The following is a 21,420-nucleotide window of genomic DNA, read 5'->3' on the forward strand; positions in this document are numbered from 1 at the left end:
AGTCTGGATAGGAATTCAGAGAGTGACATGGCACACACACCCTTTTTTTCTGGTCTTGTTTGACCACTAACCACAGCATATCTGGACCCCAATAGCGTAACCCCATCCATTAGTAAATCACACTTACTGGCTTGTTCCTTTGTCTCTTAATTGTACTTGAAGCTGTTGCCAGAACCAGTCATGCGTGGTGTGCTCCCTGTTTGCTGGAGACGCCATTATCAAGTACACTCACTGTTCATTACGGTTCCCAGTGTCCTCTGTCTAAATTCCCACACGAGATAGAGTTTTCAGCACTCGGTGCCAGGAAACACTTGCCTCCTCTGAGGAACTGCTGTACCTCGTTTTCCGATAAGGAAAGCTCATATCACATTTCCCCTTTGCCTTGGATGCCAGGAAGCCTGAAGCCAAACTGGTGCCTAATCACAACGGCGCTAACTGCCATGACTACACTATGTGTTCATTTCCTGGGCGCTGGTTTTCTAGTTTGGGTTCCCATGTGTGCAAGTGTGTGTGAGTGTGTGTGTGTGAGTGTGTGTGTGTGTGTGTGTGTGTGTTTATGCACACACTTCCTGTGGACATGTATGCACATATGTGCATGTCTGTTGAAGTCAGATGTCAGCTTCCAGAGTGATTCCTCGGGAGCCATCAACCTGTTTTCTGAGACAAGGTCTCTCACTGGTCAGAAACTCACGGGTCAGGCTAGGCAGGCTGGCAAAGGTCTCCAGGGATCCTCCTGTCTGTGCCTTCCCAGCACTGAGATTATAATCACACTCTGTTCTGCCTGGCTTCTTACGTACGTTCTGGGGTTTGAACTTAAGACCCCATATTTGCACAGCAAATGCTTCACAGACTGGTTCATCTCCCAGACCCTCTATTTATGTTTCAAGGAGCCTCGCTACTCTAAGACCCTTCCCCATGGCCCTCGGCCTTTGGAGAGGAGGGGGTTTGATGTATGTTTTCATCTCCTCAGGACTACATCGACACAGAGATGCTGCTGTGTGCCGAGAATGTGAACCAGGACAACCTGCTCTCCTATGCCAGAGAAGCCGCTGATTTTGCCACCAATTACCAGCTGCCATCCTTAGACTTTGCCATAAATCACAACGGGCAGCCTGACGTGGCCATGTTCGACTTCACCTCCATGTATGCCTCGGAGAACGCAGCCCTGATGCGTGAGCGCCAGGCACACCAGCTGCTTGTGGCCCTTGTAGGCGACAGCCTGCTTGAGGTACTACCTGACCTCAGAGCCCTTCACTCATGTTGCAATTCAGATCCATGGGTCTGCACTCAGTCTCACAGGCTCTGCCACCAACATCCCAGGGAAGGGCAGGCTCTCAGACAAAGGGCAAGCCCCTACCAAGGCCATCCTGGCCTGCGACCCAGCCCTTTTGGCTGAATTTTGAGATTTGCCAGCTCACTTGTAGAGGAAGCCTTTTCTCCCTTCCCCGGCTTCTTCTGGGCTGCTTCTAAACTGAAGAACAAAATAGCCAGCCCCGATCTGGAGCCCAAGGCTGTTTTTCCTCAGAACATACAGAACCCCCTAAGCATGTCTGGGACCTGTTAACCCATGTGGGTGGCCCTAAGGGGCTTTTCAGTATAGAGATCTTCCAGAGTGTGAGGGAGGCTGGGGGCTGGGGGATGCAGCGCAGGAGATTTTCAAAGTGCCATGATTGAAGCCATGGCTTTCCCTCTCGCCCCCATAAATTCAAGAATCCTTAGATAGGTAGCCATTTTGGGGTTAGCATCCCATCTTAATATGAAATGGACAGTGTCTGCAAAATTCTCCAGGGCCAAGAGTCGGATTGTAAACCCTGCTTTTGGTTCATCATGGGCAAGCTTGACCAGATAAGTCCACGGTCACCCTAATTGTGGCCTGTCACTGCTATCCTTGTCTCCCTCCCAACCCCCACTTCCTCATACTCCTCTAGTGGCAGGCCCCAGCATTTTCCAGCCACAAAGCTTTTGCCCCCTCTTACTAAAGGGAAGATGAGAATCCCACCCACGCTTTACAATGATCATAAGGGCCACACTGTCACGAAGCATCCCCTGGTTCCCTTCTCTCTCTTCCAGGTAGCCCAGGGAGCTTCGCTACATGTGGGGCCATTATACCCTTCATGTTTTTGTTATAATCACCCATGATTCTGGCGAGCTGTGGGCAGTAGAGTTCTGCCCACACCCTGGCTCAGAGCTGGCAATCTTCCAGTGCCGGATAGCATAGGAGAGAAGACTGGGAGTCATTAGAGTCTATGAGAATTTTACATGTGTTCTTTTACAGCCGTTTTGGCCCATGGGCACAGGCTGCGCCCGAGGCTTCCTGGCAGCCTTTGACACGGCATGGATGGTAAAGAGCTGGGACCAGGGCACCCCTCCCCTGGAGGTGCTAGCTGAAAGGTGAGTCTTAAAGGTAGAGCTCATAGCTGGCCGCAGCAGCCCCAGGAAAGAATAGAGCCAGGCTGGCTGTCCTGCAGCTTTGAGCTTACCCGCCTTCCCTTGTGTGGCCTGATATGATCTGAGGGTCTCCAAGGACACTCTGTGTCACAATCCATTTCCTTCTCTGAGTTTCTCTGTGTCCGGTGTCTTAGGACCTGGAGAGTAGAGACAGATCTTGACATGGCTAGTTCTAAATTGTGCCTCTATGACTTTTCTTATCCACACAAGGCCCAAGAGGTTTGTTTAAGGAAGTCTTCAAGGACATTGCACAGTGTCCTGTCCTGAATAAGGGTTCTGTGACTTAACAGGTCTCTCCTACAGTTGAGGTCCTGGCTGTCTCCCAGGTCCTTGCTCTGGCCATGAACAGATGGCTGACTTGGGAGAGTTAGTACTGATATGGGAGACAGGCTTTTGATGGCCTTGGCTGTGGATCACTATGACCACAGGGGCAAGCCGCAGTAGCAGCATGGCTGGGCAGAGGCTTTAGCTGAACCAGAAATGCTGGCCCTATACTTCTGCCTCCTCCTGCCTGGTAAGGGAGACCACATCCCCGCCACTTGGATACTTTGCCTCTCTCCCCGTCTTTGTCTCTCCCCACATTTTGTAGCTCTCGGGAGTGTGTCAGACATTGCAGGGGAGGACTATACAAACATACCCAGGGAGACCAGGGAAGAGGGGTGTGTAGGAGCAAGGGCCCGCGCTGGCAAGAGCCACCCCTGACCTCTGGGCTCTGACTCCCGGCAGAGAGAGTCTTTACCGGCTGTTACCTCAGACAACCCCTGAGAACATCAACAAAAATTTTGAGCAGTACACATTGGACCCAGCCACACGGTACCCAAACCTCAACGTGCACTGTGTCAGGCCTCACCAGGTAAGCGCACTCCCAAGTCTGCCTCAAGCCCCTGTGGTGACCTGACAGGAAAAGTAATAGACTCACAAACTGTCACATTCCTGGAGCTGTGGCCCCCAAAGCATGCTAGCCCAGGGGTGGAGCCCATTCTTTTCCCCAGAAGATGCAGGGGTTCAACAGAGGCAGCACTCCTTATAGCCTATAGGAGGGAGCTAGACCACACGTGCTGCACACCTCTGTGTGTATTTGCATGTTTGCCTATGCTTTCGTGTGTTAATTTGCTACTGTACAAATGTGACACTGATTATGTCTGTGTCAAAAATAATCCACTTTCCTAGATAGCTCCTTACCATGCTCGGGCCTAGACTTCATTTATTCTGGGGATTTTATCTACCCAAACCTTACCTTCTTCAACTAACAGGACAGAGATTAGCGCAGGTTCTTATTAGCTAGTTAGAATTCACTGTCAGTTCTCCCACATTTGGGAGGACAGTTCAGGCCTGTGGTGTGTGCTGCAAGCCATGTCAGCCAACCCCAGAAGGAAGTAATAACAGGGGATCTGGAGCGCGGGACACAGGATCCGGGAACTGGTGGGCAGACTCGAGTTCTTCTACTCATAGGTGAAGCATTTGTACATCACTAAGGAGATGGACCGCTTCCCTCTCGAGAGATGGGGCTCAGTGAGGAGATCTGCCAGCCTCTCCAGGCGGGGTGAGTTGCCCTTCTGGGACCCTGAGACAAGCAGAGCAAGAGATGAAGCTTGCTCAGACCCCCCAGCCCGCTTGGCTCTGCCCCATTACCTGTGTGACCTTAACAGCTGCCTCTCCTCTTTGTCCTTCAGCGTCCACATCTGTAAGAGCAATGGTGAGACAGGATTATCAGAGTTAGGGCATGCAGTCAGCTGCCGAGCACGTAGCAGAGGAAAGCCCACTGTAGGCAGCTCCATCGAGCTGGTTTTCCTTTGCCTCTTGTTTCTGGAGTGAGATCCTGTCTCCCCAACTAGACCACAGACAGATTCCTGAGCTTTTACCCTTCTTGTGATCTTCCTAATCCTGACACACACTGGCTGCAGAGGTAGGGGAGGGATGGTTCAATGAGTAGCTCCCCAGTAGCCAGCTTCTCTCAGGCCCCTCCCCTGTCCTACCCAGGGACACTCCAGCTACCTCTGTCTGCCCAGCCTCTCCCTCCCTTCCCTGCACACACCGCATGCCCAGCTGCTATAAAACACTGTTTATAGTTTTACAACTTTTCCTGTTGCACAACTGTTTTACAACTGTTACACAACTGTTTTTATAACGTGTACAGATACTGTTTTACTTTTACACAAGCATGGCAGGGTCTCCACATTCTTTGCCGTCACTCCTTCCTGTTTTCCTGGAATGCCTCTGTCTGATTAATTTCTAGACTTTCTTCTATAGCCAGCTCAAATACACATCCCCAGACACTTTCTTTAGAGAGGTCTCCTTCCTGGGCTAGCTTGCAACAAACTTGGTCATGAGCTCCTCTACCCATGACAACCCCAAGTCATTGGTGTCACCCAGGGAATGCAGGGTCTATGTTCTTAGTCTCTAACCCTGGACCCTGCCATTGTCCCTAGGGACAGTGCTGTTAGACAGTGTGCTTCCAGTTGACCCAGGCCCTGTACAGTGGCCATCAGGGTTACATTTATATTATCCACTCTTCCGGGTTCCCAGCCCTAATGGCAGTGAGAGTGATTGATGGTCAGACTGAACTATCTCACCACCTGTATCTTTCCCACAGAGTCAGACATCCGGCCTAACAAGCTCTTAACCTGGTGCCAGCAGCAGACCAAGGGTTACCAGCATGTCAGAGTCACTGACCTGACCACATCCTGGCGCAGCGGCTTGGCCCTGTGTGCCATCATCCACAGCTTCCGGCCAGAGCTGATGTGAGTGTGGACCCTCAACACAAGGGACCCCAGCCTTCTCTGGGTGGAAAGTCCCCCAACCCAGCTCAGTATTTCTCTCTGCAAGTTTCTATTTGGGTTGTTTTCTAAAACTTGTTTTTCATTCTCATTTGGACAGCAACATGTTTGCCAGGTGTCCCTAGTGCATGACACTCAGCACAGGATTAGTGGTTATCTCTCTCCACTTGGCCCCCAACCCTAATAGCCACACTTTGGAAACTTGAGCCTGTTTCAAAGCCCCACCCACAAGAAAGGAAGTAGAAGAGAGACCTAACTCAACCAAAGAAGCATTTTTCTGATACCCATATTCATCAGATTATTTATGGAATCTTCTAGATTGTGTGTTGGCAAGATGGCAGGGTCAACTGGAAGGTGAAATGGCATTCCAGAAACCCTTTCGTGTTGTCCAAAGAACAATACTTATTGACACAGGGAGCAGCACAGACTCCCACAGACTCTTCCTAAAGCACTGGCGAGAACATACCAAAGCCATCTGCAGTAAGGAGATGGGAATCTCGCCTCTACATGATATGTATGATTTGATTGGTTTGAGAAACCTTCTGTTACTATAGCAATTAAAATGAATAAGAGAAGTAATTAAGATAACTCTTACATTTTCCAAAGAGCTAAATCATTTCAGCCCAGTCAGTGGTATGATCACGGTCCATGTTTGATTCAGTTCCTTCATGAGCGAGGCATGTTCCTGGGCTTGAGGTTGGGGCTCCATTGGGCTGGAAGAGTCGTCACCCCACTGTGCTTCTTATGAGCAAGTCATCCTAACTCACCATGAACTTTACCTGATGTTGATCCTCCAGCAACTTCGACTCTCTGAATGAGAATGACGTTGTGGAGAACAACCAACTGGCATTTGATGTGGCCAAGCGTGAGTTTGGGATCCTGCCTGTGACCACGGGCAAAGAGATGGCATCTACCCAGGAGCCCGACAAGCTCAGCATGGTCATGTACCTCTCCAAGTTCTATGAGCTCTTCCGGGGTACTCCCCTGAGACCCATGGGTAAGCATGGAGACTTGTCTAGTAGCTAGTGTTTTCTCTGTCCTCCAGCCCAAGTCTGCCTCCACTCTGCAGCTACCAGACACAGAGACCAAACAAGGGTGACCCCTGAAGAAATATAGTGATCATCCCACACCCTTCAACCACTTAAAGCTTTATAAAGGCTAGGGTGAGGGGATTCTTTTCAAAGAGCCTTGATACAATGGCACCCACAGGTTACATCGCCACCACCTGGTCTTGGATGCCAACACCAACATTGCTTTTACTTCTCAACAGATTCCCGGCGTAAAAACTACGGAGAAAATGCTGACTTTGGCTTGGGCAAAACATTCTTTCAGAATAACTATCTCAACCTCACATTGCCCAGAAAGAGAACCCCACGGGTAAGTTCCAGGCCGGTATTCTGTTACAGGAAGGAGAATCTCATGTCCAGGTCTGTTTATGTTGACAAACTACATACATCAGGACTCCAGAGATATACACATAGCTTAGCAGGTGCATGTCTTAAGAGTGAACTCAGTTAGCTCTACCCCCTGGACAGTAAGTCGAAGCTCATTTTTATGTCATTAGACAGTTCAGATCAGGGGTATGACGAACATTGGTTAATGGGAAGGGTACATATATTCTATATTCTCACACTTCTACTCATTAAATTAATTTGTTCATTCATCATGCACCACTAGCTTTAAGGCTGTGGCTTTTAGTCATTTTGATGATGAGAGCAATTACACAGATGTGAATAATGTGGGGTTCTTGTCCTTGAGTCCAGTCCTAGTTTGCTTCTCTGTTGTCACGATTAAACACTAACCAGACCGACATGGGGGAGGAGAGGGTTTGTTTGGTTTACACTTCCACATGTTACAGTCCATCATCAAAGGACACCAGAGCAGACGCTCAGGGCAGGAATCTGGAGGCAGGAACTGAAGACGCCATGGAGGAGGGCTCACTCTCCATCACTTGCCTGCTTTCTTATACAACCCAGATCCGCTTGCTCTGCGGTGGTACTGTCCTCAGCAGGCTGGGCCCTCCAACCTCAGTCATCAGTCAAGAGAATGCCCCACAGACTTGTCAACATTCAGCCAGTCTGACGGAGACATTTTCTCAGTTGGAATTCCCTCCGTGGGGTGACTCTACTTTGTGCCAAATTGGCAAAAGCTTAACCAGCACAAGCCCAGGGTGGAATGAGGCTCTAGAACTTTCCAGATTTATAACACCCTTAGTGACTATGGCTTTTGTTTTTACAGTGTTCCCAGACAAGAGGGTAAATGCTTGTTCTATTTCCTAAGCAGTTAAGTCCAAAAAAAAAAAAAAAATCAGTATTTTTCAAGATGTCTGACAGATATCACTGAGTGTCCTGCCATTCCTCTGGGTTCACGATGGACTCATAGGATACTTAGCTATACAGTTTGGGGACCACATGTCTAAAGAATGATTATCATGGGGTTGGGGATTTAGCTCAGTGGTAGAGCGCTTGCCTAGGAAGCGCAAGGCCCTGGGTTCGGTCCCCAGCTCCGAAAAATAGAACCAAAAAAAAAAAAAAAAAAAGAATGATTATCATTTTATTCATGATATCCAACTTGTGGCCTGAAGGTAGGAGTGTACCCCAGGGTAGCTATGAATGTAATCTAACACAAAATTGTGAACTTAATTCAAACTTAAATAAGACTTTTTTTGAGACAGAGTCTCACTATATAGAACAAGCTGACCTCAAACTCACAGACATCCACCTGCCTCTGCCCACCTCTACTGAGATTAAAAGTATACATTATCATACCTTGCTAATGGCAATTTTTTGCAACTCAATTATGCATTTCTTGAGTGTGAAATTTGCATATGGGAGCAGAGTGTCATAGTCACACGAAATAAACATGTGCATGTTGTCACAGCCTACAAGCCATGGGTTGGACGCCTCTGAATTCAATGTATGGTGTTAGACAATTTGCATCTTCTGGTGTGGTTCAGAGAAGCCAAAAGTCTGATACTCTTAATTTCAACCATCTTGCATCTCCATGGGGGATAGAATGTTCACATGTAGATACAAGCCAGGGACCACAGAGACCAGGTGAGGCCTTGGGGTCACACATGTTTTATTGCTGAGTTATACTTTATTGCTTTGTCTCCTGCACTCTACTTGTTCGTTTATGAAGGCCTTTGTTGTGTATCTAGGCATGGAGCATGCTGAAGTGATGTTAGTTGGGAGGCAATGAGAAGCTGAGTCCCATAGATGACGCTAAGAACCATACATGCATACATGTGACTCCACCTCTGCTATGCCACACAGATATTGATACAACAGACATGTACCCCGCCAGCATGGGAGCTTGTGGAATCGGGGAATACAAATTTAGGTTAGGCCATGCCTGGACCATTCTATCTCATAGCCCATCTGCCCCATGATGCCTGCAACCTTGATGAGGGCATCTGTATTCAGCATTCCCTGCTATGTCTCCCTGATGTCTCAGCTTCCAGAGAAACATCCTAACCTTTCCGTCTGTCCAGTCCATCCACAGTGCTACATCTTATTCCTCAAAGACTTCACTGGGCCCTGCTGAGTCGGTCTTAACAATCTCTCTCCCTCCAGGTTTCACTTTTAGGATTCAATTCTCCTTTCTTCTCTCCTTGTATCTTACGGACAACATTCAAATCTCAGTCAGACATGCCAATTCCAAGCAGACTAGAAGGCATTTTCCCCATTAGGGACTTACTTTGAGGAAGAGTACTTCAATCAGGGTTGCTAAACAATAAAGATTGGGTGGTTCATGCCTGGAAAAAGAAGACTAGGAATGATGTTTCCTCTAGAAGTCTTTGGACCACTTGTACAGTCTGCCCCTGATCCTGGTCATCATCTAAACACTTCCTACTATATGATGAAAGTTCTTGGGAGTTCCTAAACTTTTGTCACTTTGCAAGTAGGTGGCATCTGAACCCACATTTTCAGCCTCTTGCCTTTCCTGTACTCACACAGATCCGCACATACTCCTGCACATCTGTGCTCCTTTGGACTCTCCTAGACCTTCTACTCCTGGGTGATGACTACTTTTATGGACACTACAGTCAGTCATTGTCCTTGTTAAATTGTTTGCACATGAGGATACCTCTAGTTTCTTTCATCTTGAGCTCATTTCTTGTGAGACCTAACAAAATCATCACATACTCTAGAATGCCCATTCCAAAGACCAGCTAGCTAGCCCAGAGATTTTCCATGTTTGCTAGGTCCTGATCTGCCAGCACTTGGCCCTGGTAGGGGTGAATTTCATATAGCATGACTCTTCTGTGTGTGGTCAGAGTGGTCCAGATGCAGCTGCTCTAACACCTTGTTCTTTCTGCACAGATCTTTTTCAGAGGGCCAAGAGAGCTTTAAAAGGTGCTTCTTCTATCTATCTAGTCTGCTCACCACCCATCTATCTACCTACTCATCTGTCCATCAATCCATTCACCCATCCACTTATCCATCTACCCATCCATCTACCCGCCCATCCATCTGTCTACCTGCATATTTATCACTCTATTCACCCGTCCTTTCTCCTATCCATCCACTCACCCACCCACTTCTCCACCTACTCATTCAGGCATGCATGCATGCATCCATCCATCCATCCACCTAAACATCTATCCATCAGTCCATTCACCCACCCACCTATCCATCAACCAATCCACCCAACCAACCATCTATGTACCCAACCTCCCAACCATGTATCCATTCATCTATGCATACACAAACCCATCCATTTATCCACCCATAATGCACCAACCCATGTACTACCAATCCACCCATCTACATATTTTTGGAGGAAGATTGGGAACATGGTGTGCTTATAATGTAATGAGTAGCGAAACTTGGATTTGGAGATATTAAATTTTAGAAAGTTATATAGGTACTATCAAAGTAAGAACTAGAGGGTTGGGGATTTAGCTCAGTGGTAGAGCGCTTGCCTAGGAAGCGCAAGGCCCTGGGTTTGGTCCCCAGCTCTGAAAAAAAGAACCAAAAAAAAAAAGTAAGAACTAGAACTCAGATATTTAAATTTTTGTTGCTAATAGTACTAACACTTGTGCAGCAAATTTCTACTTTAAGAAGCATTTTACATCCTGTGATTTCACCAACCTTCCTGATAGCTTCTGAGTAGACAGTGTAAGACTCTTTCTTATAGGTGAGGAAACAAAGGCCAAATTAGGTAGGTGACTTTCTGATGGCCTCTAGACATGGAGCAGCACCTGTGAGTCCATGATTCCTTGAAGAATATGCTTTCTTACTAGTGTCACTGGTCCTCATTTTAAATATCATAGCTGACACTCAACTCAGCGAGGCCATTACCTACAATGACCAATCCTCCTTCCTGTGAGCCAGGGTTAGGCTAGACCAGCTAACTAAATATAAAGGTTGTTTGAGTTGAGTCAAACAACTCAGGATGTGTGGGGACATGGCTGTCCTCTGCTAGTCACATTAATAACCTGACTAACAGATACATGCCACAGGTTATTTTTTAAAGAGGGAGGTCATTTGGTTTAATAAATGGCTTTTGGCACATCAGCTTTTTCAAACCCTTGAAAAATCATGATAAGAAAGGGTTCCTAGGGTGAAAGAGCTGGAAAATTAATAGGAAGAGAAAGTAAGTCATTTGTTTATTCTCATGTTCTCTCCGCCTGGCCATGAGAAATATTTGCCTTTTCCTTATGCTTCTGGTTCTTTGTCAAGCATAATAAAGTCCATAGTGATTAGAGGCTTTTGGTAAAAGGTAATTTTATTTGTTCTTTGGTAATTTCATATATGTATGTAATTTATTTTTATCGAATCCACCCCCATTCCCACAGAAGCCCCTCCTCTTCCCAACCAGTCCCCTCCGACTGTCATGTGTGTGTCTGTGTTCACATTTGTGTTCATGTTCATATCCCACTGAGTTTAATCAGGCTCGTTTGCAGGAGCATGGGTGGGGGTTATTTAGTGGAGCATGGCAACATACCAGTTGCTACAGCACTGAAGAAAAGGGCTCTGGGTTAGAGGCCTTGGCTTCTGGTGAGAAACATAAATAGATCTCTACATTTTAATTTTTCTTTTGTCTCTGCCTACATCTCAGTAGCATTTTTCCAATGGAGAAAGTAAGCATTGTTTGGACGTACACACTGCTAACCTTCCCTTGCAGGCAGCATTTTATTTCCCAGAGTCCTCGTGACGGCATCGAAGAAGCAGAGGTTGCCCCCTTGTACTCCATTTATTCTCCCAGAAGATCTGGGATCTTTTTAGGAGCTGCTGACTGGGCCCGCCACCGTGGAGTGCATTGTGTGAGCCCATAGGTCACATGTCTGGATGGGGTCTAGCCAGGCTCCCGTTGTGTGAATAGACCCACCCTAGGCTGAGAAGTATAAAAGAGAGAGTCGCATGCATTGCTCTTTGTGAGAAAAGCCAAGTCCTCATTGAAAGTGGAAACAAAAATACAAAGAGAACTCTAAGATTATGCACCGAGCATTCTTGTTGATGGGACATTCTGTACTTTCACAGCTCCGGTCTCTGGGCCTAAGTGGCATTCACAGTCGGTGGAGCCGGGAGCCCAAACAGCCTGAGTCTCTAAAACCCAATATTGTTGAAAATAAGGTCATCTGTTTCTCTTGGTGTTTGCCCAAGCATTTAGACTGAGATTATTTCCATTCACAAAATAGTGATTTATGAGAAGCTGAAGGAAATGTTGAAGGGAGGCGGGGCCCTCTGATCTGTTGTTTGATGGTGCCCTGGTCAAATTTTTAAACAAATTTCCATGACTAAACTATGGTTGTTTTTTTAATGGAGTTGGTGAACATGGCAGTTGTGTGCGTGCACATGCGTGTGTGTGTGTGTGTGTCTGTGTGTGTGTGTGTGTGTGTGTCTGCATGTGTGTGCGAGTTCGTGTCCGTGTGAGGGTGTTTACTACACTTGAGTGATGCCTAGTAGACTCAGTGCTGAGACTGCTATTTCAGAATAGCCAAGCCTAAAACAACCCTTCTGGGGCCAAGCCACGCTAAGGCCTGGATGGGTATTATGCCTAGGTGTACGGCGAACCTAGAGCACTTCTTCCTACACGGATGGTGTTTGAAAGGCTGGGATGTGGCTATGCCATGGAGGAAGTCAGAGTGTAGGAGAATCCATGTAGACTGATACATGCTCTGTGGGTCCGACTCCAGACTCCCCGGGAGAAAGTCCAAGCCACTGGAAGCTGACAGTTAAGATATTTATCCTTAGGAAGTAGACCTAATCCGGGATCAAAGATTCATGTTAAGAAGTTACTATGTTCAGCCTCCACCCCTATCCAAGGCCACAGTGACAGCTCAGTCCTTACAGCTCTCCTCATGCGTCTAGGCCAGTTTCCTAGGCCTTGGTTGATTGTTCAGAGCAGGGAGTGAGCTATGAGATGTTATCTGGCCAGCTGGGTAATATCTGTGAAAGGGAGTGTGTCAATGAAGTGTTACAGTGTGCGGGGGAGTCAGCAAATCTGAATTGGCCTTGGCAAACTGGACATTTGATCTCTAGTCCTCAGGTCAGATCTAATGTTTATTTGAAATGAATTAAATCATATAATGGTACCTGGATTGCAGGTTTAATTTGACACCAAAGCCCTGGAACTCCTAAGAATGTTCCTTGCAGGTAAACCTGTCCAGTGTCTTCATGGGAGGTCCAGGTAGCATAGGAAGTCTGGTGGTTTCCACAAGACAGTTCACACAAAAGCTATCACCCAGCCAGGCCTGGCTCTGACCTTAGGCACATGATTAACCCCCCTCTGAGCCAAAAGCCACTGGGATAGAGAAGAGGCCTACCCTGCCTGTGTCACAGGGATTCTGGAGATGGAGTAGAAACACTCTCCACTGTGCCTGACTGTAACCCCATGCCAGCACTTGTTGATATGGGGCCATCTTTCTCCATGTCTACCGTTAGGCTGACAGCTGTTTCCAAACAAGCATGCATCCTTCTGTGCTTCCAGTTCAAACACTGTCCACGGCCCGGAGCTCACCATGTTTTCTTGGCCATTGCAGGTAGACGCCCAGACTGAAGAGAATGACGTGAACAAGAGGAGGCGGCAAGGCTTCAACAACCTGGAAGAGGTCTGTGTGCTCGGGCTCAGCTCATTCAAAGGTCCATGTCCTGAGGACCAGTGGCTTGGGTGTGCTTGGCTATGTCACTAGCCCGAGTCCTGTTTAGTTTTTTTCTCTTGTGAGCCACCGGGATCCAGGCTCAGTTTGATAGAAAAGCAAAGTCAGTGTTCTGATCCCCACTTTGCTTCTTCCTAACTGTGTAACCTTGACAATGAAGCCTCCCTGGGATGAGGGGTATGTCTGTCAAATGTGCTGATACAGCCAAACTGCTTGATACTTTGCAGGGCTTGTAAGTTTATAAGATGATCTATATACTATAGCTAATTAATATTGAATTTTTAATTACACTAAGTAGGAAAGAGATACCAGCAGGCCCTCTGCATTTTTTACTGCCTTTTGGACTTGGAGTCTTAAGACAAATGCTGTGTGCTCTCGAGCGCCACCATCTGGCGAAAGGAGAAAATTGTAGGAGACTGTGTGTCAAAGTCTAGAACTTGTCTCTGAAAAATGTTAGCCTAAAGTGGGCGCAAAGAAATAATTTACAGAGACATAAGATATGCACTTCATTAATTTGTCCCTGTGTGTGCACATTTTGGAGGCTAATCATGTACCTTGTGTGCATGCGAAGGCCAGAGATTGATGTCAAGCATCTTTTCCTGTTTGCTTTCCACCTTATTTTTCTGAGACAGGGTCTTACAATGAAGTGATGTCTTCTCCATCCAGCCCATGAGCCCCAGGGATCAGCCTGCCTCACTTCCCAGTGCCATAGCTGTGGCTGTATACCACTGCACCCAGCTTTCCGTGTGGGTGTTGGGGGGACCTAAAGTCTTCATGTTTGTGTGCCAGTCGCTGTCAGCGAAGCCATCTCCCCAGCCCTGGGCTTCATTCTCAAAAGCCATCCTAATTCTGCAAAAGGAAGCATGCATATGTCAAGGGGGCGGAGGTGCCAGCTTTAGCTAGCCTGCTGGCTAATGTTAAAGATGACTCAGAGGCACATGGGACAGTTTGTAAACTTCACTGATGCTTGACTCACTGGACTCATAAAAGACATGCCCCTTCTGTGTGGTTGAAGAGGCTTTATTGCTGTATTTTGTAAAACTTTATTCTTCATGGCTCAGACCTGTCCCACCTCCCGGCAAGTGAGCTGTCAGTCAAGCCAGCAGCCCACCCTGATAGAGCCCAGCTGCCCACTCTTTACCTCATTTTCTGATAACACCTGATAAGGTCATTACATCTTGCAACGTGAACATGTTCACTGTCCCCCTCTGAGCTGTTCCCAGAGCTTTTGGGGGTGATCCCATCAAGAACTGTGGCTTCAGGGAAGAGGAGAATGGCTGAGAAGTTAAGAAAGCTCACTGCTCTTCCAGAGACTCAAGTGTAGTTCCCAGTACCTACAAAAGATAGCTCTCAACTGCCTAAAACTGTAGCACCAGGGGATCCAATGCCCTCTCCAGGCCTCCACAGCCACACATGCGCATGTCTGTCTGTCTGTCTGTCTGTCTGTCTGTCTGTCTCTCTCTCTCTCTCTCTCTCTCTCTCTCTCTCACACACACACACACACACACACACACACACACACACACACACGATTTTTTAAAAATAAAAATGAAGGAAAAATACAGGCCCTGGACTCAACAAGTCAAATCTGGTTTTCAGAAATATTATTGGGGCAGCAGTGAGTTGTCCTGGCTGACTGATTTTGTGCAAACAGTGTTCACTCAGTACCTCCTCCCCCTTGAGCCTACATTCATGTGCAAGCCACACTTCATGCACTAAAGCAACGCCCCATTTTGTGTTTGTCCAATGCTTGGCCAAGCCATGCATACACAACTCTGCTCCCCCATCCCAGGCTATTTCTCTCTGGGACCTTGTTTCCCAGTCAACTTTAGCTTGTGTCTTCTCATGTGTTTCTTCTGAATGAGTGCGTCTTTACCGCCTCCAGAACACTGTTCCAGTGGGGAAGACTCACTGCCTCAGTGAGATGCCGACCACCCTCACTTGGCGAAGTCCCCCTCCCTGTGTTCTAAGGTGTGTGGGCAAAGATTCCACGGAACAGGAAAAGACATTAGGAAATGCTAGAAAACTTCAAATGTTATTAATTAGCAGATGAATGAGAAGGAACTCGGTTTTATAAACCATCATAGTGAGGTCTTCATCATCCCTCACAGTCTGGTCACCATCATGAATTCTCATAGGATGGGTGTGAAGCTCCCCTCGCCCCTGTGCCATGAAACCACAGAACCTCCAGTGCAGGCTACATGTGAGAACACGTCAGACCAACACAGAGTCAGGATCCTTTATAAAATAACCACCAAGTGCCCTTCAGAAGCATAAGAGTCTGGGAAGGCAGAGAATGCCAGAGATTGGAGGAGACGCAGGAGGCAAGATGACTAAATGTGTGGGATCCTGGATTCGAGCCTAGAACTAAAGATGGGTGGGAACGGAAAAGCTGACTTAATCCAAACAGAGCCCCTGGTCCAGATCACAGCGTTAAGCCAGCGTCCACTCCCCTGCTCTGATAACAGTGCTGAGGTTATTCCTGAAGCTATATCAAAGGCAGCAGGGAAGGGTGCTCAAGAGAAAGCCGTGCTTCTTTGTACCCTCTGTGTAAATCTAAAGTTATTTCTGAGTTGTTTTTTATTTAAAGGTTAGAGTGGGAAAAGGAGTACAGAGAAGTAGAGAAAAATGCCTTAAAGCTTGTGCTTATGATAATCCAGCTCTCTCTCTCTCCCTCCCTCTCTCTCTCTCTCTCTCTCTCTCTCTCTCACACACACACACACACACACACACACACACACACACACACACACACACACATTTCTCTATTTCTCTCCACTTCTCAGCCAAACGATGCATTTTAGAAACTGTTTTATGTAACACCTCTCTTTAAGAACTGATTTTTTTTTTGCAAGAACCTCTTGAAGTGGGACATCCTTCCCATTTAGTAGATGGGGCAAATTCAGAGACCTAAAGCACCAGGGTCCCAGGGCTGGAGGGAAAGAGTCTGAATTCCAACTTTTAACTACTGGGCTCCCAAGCTGGCCATGCCCCCTCTTTAGACACACACACTGTGCTATGAGCATCCGTTCTAGGGCACACCCCTGTTGCCTGGACTCCTGGAGGATCCTATTCTCTGATGGTGCCTGGATTCCAATGTGCTGCCTTGATCTTTGCAGCTGCCAGCCTTCTCCAGCCGGAGCTTGGGCTCCAGCCAAGAGTATGCTAAAGAAAGTGGCAATCAGAACAAAGTCAAGTACATGGCCAATCAGCTGCTAGCCAAGTTTGAGGAGAACACTCGGAACCCTTCAGCCTTGAAACAGGTAAGGCTATCACATGGTCGCCAGACCTACCCCCTGGTGGCAGAATCTTTCCAGCTAGAGTTGCCTGAAGCTCACCATCTGGATCTGACCAAAAAAACAATAAATAAATAAATAAATAAATAAATACCCTTCAGCCTCCTGGTAACAGATGTTTCCATGGGAGCAGGTAGCAGTTCTTTTCCACTTTGGAGTCATACTGTCCTGCTAGAGCATTTAGTCCTTCTCCATTGTGGATACCTCAACAAGGAAGTGGGTTGGCATTCCGGTAAAAACCAATTTACATAACCAGGCCCCTGGATTAGACCCATGAGCCACAGTTTGCTGGTTCTCATTTTGCAGTAATTAAATGCGCTTTCTATTTTGGTCCTGCACTCAAACCATGATTTGTAGCCAATGTGAGATGGGACAACGGAATTGAGAGACTGTGTGGGAGAGCACTGCCCCAGTCCATGGTGAAGTGAGGCACCCCAGCCAGAGGCACTGACTAAGATAACAAGGACTTGACCAACCTCCTCAGTGTTCCCTCCCCGTGCCCCAGCAGGCTCTGACAGGGTGCTGTGCCTGACCAGGGCAGCCTGTTGCTGTGCCTCAGACTGCTGAGTCCTCTGTGACTCACTTACCTGAGGTCTGTGCTCACAGCTTGGCTGCTCTCTTCACTTGCCTTGTGTATACGTTGTCATATTATGATATGTTGTCATTACTACAAAACTCTGGGGTCAGATTCCCTTTGTGTGCGGAGGACACCAATTCCATGACAGAAATTAGCTCACTTTGTGGAGGACAGTCTCTTCATTAATGGCTCCTTGGTCTTGGGATGAACCACACTTCTCCTGAATACTTCCCAGGAAGTAGCTTTGTTACAAAAGGGCAATTTCCGTGAGTCCTGTCTGTCTACGCACGGTTTCAACAGTCCCTTCTGGAGGCCTGACTAGTATTAGGGAGGCCTCTGTCCATTTGGCCTGGACATTGCTGTCCTGGAGTGGGCAAGACGCTCTCTGTTTCTGGGAGGACTCTACTGGACACCCTAGCATGGTGTAGGCTGGCAATGATGGCCCAGAGCCCTGTGTTTGAGCCAAAAGCAAGGCCTGTGGGATTCACACGTTGTCCCAGAGCAAGGAACTACAGGACTTGTCCATCCACATGCTTGCAGAGCTAGGGATCCAGTTTCCCAGTTGGGCCAGGCTTGCAGGAACCTAGCCAGCCCCATCTCTGCTCCTCCACACTGTACCTCCTCCTCCCTGTTTCTCCGGTCCTCCCTCCACATGCCTGAGTCTCACTTGCCTTTTCTTTCCTGTCTCCTGGGGCTGCCTCTGCGGACCTGCCTTTCTACTCTCAGGACTGCCCCCGGGTCTCAGGCATGGGTAAGCCTGTCCTGTGCTCTGCCTCTCGCCCTCCTGGTACCTCTCACTGCCCCAAGCTGGAGGAGTCCACTCCCAGGCTTCCACCTCCTCTAAAAAGGCAGGTAGGGTTCTTTCCAGTGGATAGTATTTCAGTAAAGCATATGGGGGGGGGGGTTTGAGCTGAGGGGTGGGATCCTTGGCTCCCTCTAGCCCCCAAATATGAATGAATGGGAAATCCCTACACTACCCTTATGGATAAGATCACTGTCCTTATGGATAAAAACCTAGGGCCACCTGACGTATATGCCACTGGTCCCTCAGACTGTCACAGGTGTTCCTCAGCCATCCACACTCACTCTTGATGCTGTTGCTTCACGGGTTGGGAGTGGGGAGAGTAAGCAACTCCATATGGCACTTTGGGGAATCCTCTTGTCATGACTTAGTACAGAGAGCTAGTGAATACGCTGGCTTTCAAGTTGTTGAAAAAGTAATAGTAGAGTGGAATCAGGGGGCCTCATGGGGACACCCACTGAAGGGATGAGGCTGAGGCATGATAATAGCCTTTCCAGATGTTTGAGCAGCCAGAGCCTGCTTGGATAAACTATGGCATGTCCCATCACTGGCTTTGGAATCTAGACAGGGTCAGGATGAGGACCCATAAATCCCAGGGTCATCTGGTCAGCACTGGGTATTGGGTGCTGCTCTCATAGCAAAGGAGAGAGCAGTCGGTGCAGGTCTAATGTAGCAACTGTGTGTCTGTGTGCTTACCAGCCCTTTGAGGATAAGAAACCCTCATGTATGCACAGATAAATCGCAGTTTCTAAAGGGACAGGCCAGACCATCCTTAAGACATCCTAGGCAGCTCAGAATATGAATCTCATGGAAACAGGGGTTATAGAAGTTTGTCTGGGGGGCTCTTAAGCCCAGTACTGCTTATTGGGTATTGGGGTACCAATACAAGTGCAGAAGCTCCTCCCCTACCCAGGCTACTCTGGGACCTTTCTCAAGGTGGCACCTGCTGCTGTGCCCTCTGTCTCTGGTCCTCATGGCAGATCCTCATGGAGGTGGGGCCTATAATGGGAAGAAAGCTGACGTCCCCCTCTCTCTCAGTTCTCCTCCACGGTGGCAACAGGACAGGTGCTCAGAGAACTCAATCAAGTACCTGCTAGTGGCGAGTGCCCCGGCAGACCCTGGAGAGCCAGGGCCAAGTCAGACCTGCAACTGGGTGGGGCTGAAAATCTCGCCACCCTGCCTCCCACCTGCCAAGGGGCACTGGCCCTGTCCGGGGTGCTGCGGCGGCTGCAGCAAGTAGAAGAAAAGGTCCTTCAGGTGACCGTCCTCTCTGTCTGCCACATCCATGTCCCATCCTACCTGCTCCTCACCCCACCCGCAGTGGGTCCCTTCCCTTCTGGTTCCCTGCCTGTCTTCTGTCTTCTGTCTCCTGTGTGTGAGGAGACAAACCTGACTCGCTCCTTCCCCTCTGCCTTGGAGGCAACCCTCATGACCCCTGTCACTATCCTTCTCCTTTCTCACCTTGACTGCAGAAGAGGGCTCAGAACTTGGCTAACAGGGAATTTCACACAAAGAACATTAAAGAGAAGGCAGCTCACCTGGCCTCCATGTTTGGACACGGGGATTTACCACAGGTAAACCAGGGACTTTCTGCGTCTTCAGGAACCAGGGCTGGGGGGTCTAACCAGGTAGCCATGGACCAGTCAAGAAGAAGCTTTTCTATAGCTCAAGAAGAAATTCACTTTTAAAGCCACTGGTGAATTTGAGCTTGTATCTAAGAGACCCAAATGCATAGTTTTTAGATAGTTGACACATTACAACAAAGGAAAATGGAGACAGGAAAATAAGCCCAAGTCAAAAGAAACCATTAACCAGCAAAAACATGACCTTTAAGATCCTAGTAGGGCTGAGTATAGTGACACATGCCTTTAATCCCAGCACTCAGGAGGCAAAGGCAGATAGATCCCTTTGAGTTTGAGGCTAGCCTGGTATTTACCGGAAGGTCCAGGTCAGCCAGAGCTGTACAGTGAAACCTTGAGTCAAAACAAAGTAACATTAAATCAAAGGGAGCAGCCCTAAAAAGTGTATCCAGTCTTTTGACTTTGGGATATGGTGCTGTCATGCGCAGATGTGCCTGCTCGTACTGTTAGTTATCCTGGGATGCACGTGGCATGTGGATACATTGTGTGCTTAGATCATTTCTAAGTAGACTTTGAGCTTCCTGAGAGTCGCTGCAAGTAGGGACTGCTTGGCTTTAAGAGCCTTAAAGGTGAAAGTGAGCCAGATGCTTGGGCATTACAGCTCATCCCTCCCAATCAGGGAGGCACCAAATGGTGAGCCCAAGCTATGCCTCAAGCTCAGCTCTCAAAGCAGGGATGCTAAGCTAATGCAAGAAATTTTGCCTGGAAGTACAGCTTCCTCCAGACTGCCTACTGGTTTAGAAACCGGTAGAAAAAGAAGGTGTTTGCATAGCAGGAACTGAAAGCTTAGTAGTGAAGCCCCGGAGGTGGGGTGGGAGTATACTTGTGAAATCCTCCTTCTTCAGCAAGCTGTCTCTAGAACACATCTCGGCCAGCTTCTCCCAGCCTCCTCTTGTGACTCCAGTGACATGCACAGAGGGATGCTCTGCACTGAGTTCATTGCCAAGGTTCTAGCAGCCTCCAGCAGGCCAGCAAGTATGTGCCTACAGCTGCAGAAGCCCCGGCTGTGGCAGTCTGCCCTGGCTGGCTCAGGCTTCTCCCCTCCTAAGCCTGCAGCTGCTCCCTCATACCAAACTCTATGAGGGCTTCTCATGAGCACTGCAGTCTGGGGCAGCTCTGGGCAGGAGCAGAATGGGTCTCCTCGGGGTTTTTCAGGGAGCTGGAACTGAAGCAGAATGTAGTTCAGTCAGGAGCCACACAATCCTGCTTGGCTCCAAAGACACACTTCTGTCATCCTGAGACACAGGCCTCAGTGTCTGCTCCTCCATGGGTTTGTCAAAGGCACGACTGGTACACCTGCCACAGCTATAATCCTATCTTTATTCTGTCTCTGTTCCATTCAGGATAAACTCCTGTCTAAGCGTGTGCCTCACGCTCATCCGCCATCTCCTCCCTCTTGCCTCCCGTCTCCTGATCCAGCTGCTGCTCCCTCTCCACCCGCCGCCGACTCTGTTTCTCCTGCCAGAAAGGTAGTCTCCCTGGATCATCGCCTCCCCACCCCTGCATGTTCTGAGTTGTTCTCGGGCTCCATCTGGCCGGCACAGCCAAACATCTGGAGCTAGGCTTGGCTGGGATGGAAGTTGGTTAGACACTGTACAAAAGCCCTAGATCCAGCTTGGGCTTTGTGTTAGCATATACGTATAGCTCCAGCCTACACTGTGAGCGTCGCTCTCACACATAAAACATTCGTCAGGGACTCATGCCAGGCCCTGCCCAGGCACTGAGAAAATAAAGAGAAGCTTGGGACCCCTTGCTGTCAACTGAACAGAGACA

General features: G+C 48.3%; 1 protein-coding gene across 44 annotated transcripts in view; it reads left to right on the forward strand.

Annotated features, from left to right (window-relative positions):
- Window positions 1-21,420, forward strand: part of Mical2 (microtubule associated monooxygenase, calponin and LIM domain containing 2) — a 184,407-nt gene that overhangs the window by 89,319 nt on the left and 73,668 nt on the right. For 19 of the 44 annotated variants that reach the window (XM_087576883.1, XM_087576927.1, XM_087576879.1 and 16 more), the window contains 13 exons: window positions 971-1,228; window positions 2,276-2,391; window positions 3,175-3,301; window positions 3,901-3,991; window positions 5,042-5,189; window positions 6,023-6,222; window positions 6,496-6,602; window positions 13,216-13,284; window positions 16,452-16,595; window positions 17,932-18,057; window positions 19,046-19,264; window positions 19,480-19,581; window positions 20,991-21,116. In XM_087576883.1, coding sequence (XP_087433009.1) covers window positions 971-1,228; window positions 2,276-2,391; window positions 3,175-3,301; window positions 3,901-3,991; window positions 5,042-5,189; window positions 6,023-6,222; window positions 6,496-6,602; window positions 13,216-13,284; window positions 16,452-16,595; window positions 17,932-18,057; window positions 19,046-19,264; window positions 19,480-19,581; window positions 20,991-21,116 — 1,833 coding nt within the window. 44 annotated transcript variants of the gene reach the window in all.

The sequence above is a fragment of the Rattus norvegicus genome, chromosome 1 (assembly GCF_021556685.1).
Source record: "Rattus norvegicus strain SHRSP/BbbUtx chromosome 1, alternate assembly SHRSP_T2T, whole genome shotgun sequence".
In the NCBI taxonomy this organism is placed as follows: domain Eukaryota; kingdom Metazoa; phylum Chordata; class Mammalia; order Rodentia; family Muridae; genus Rattus; species Rattus norvegicus.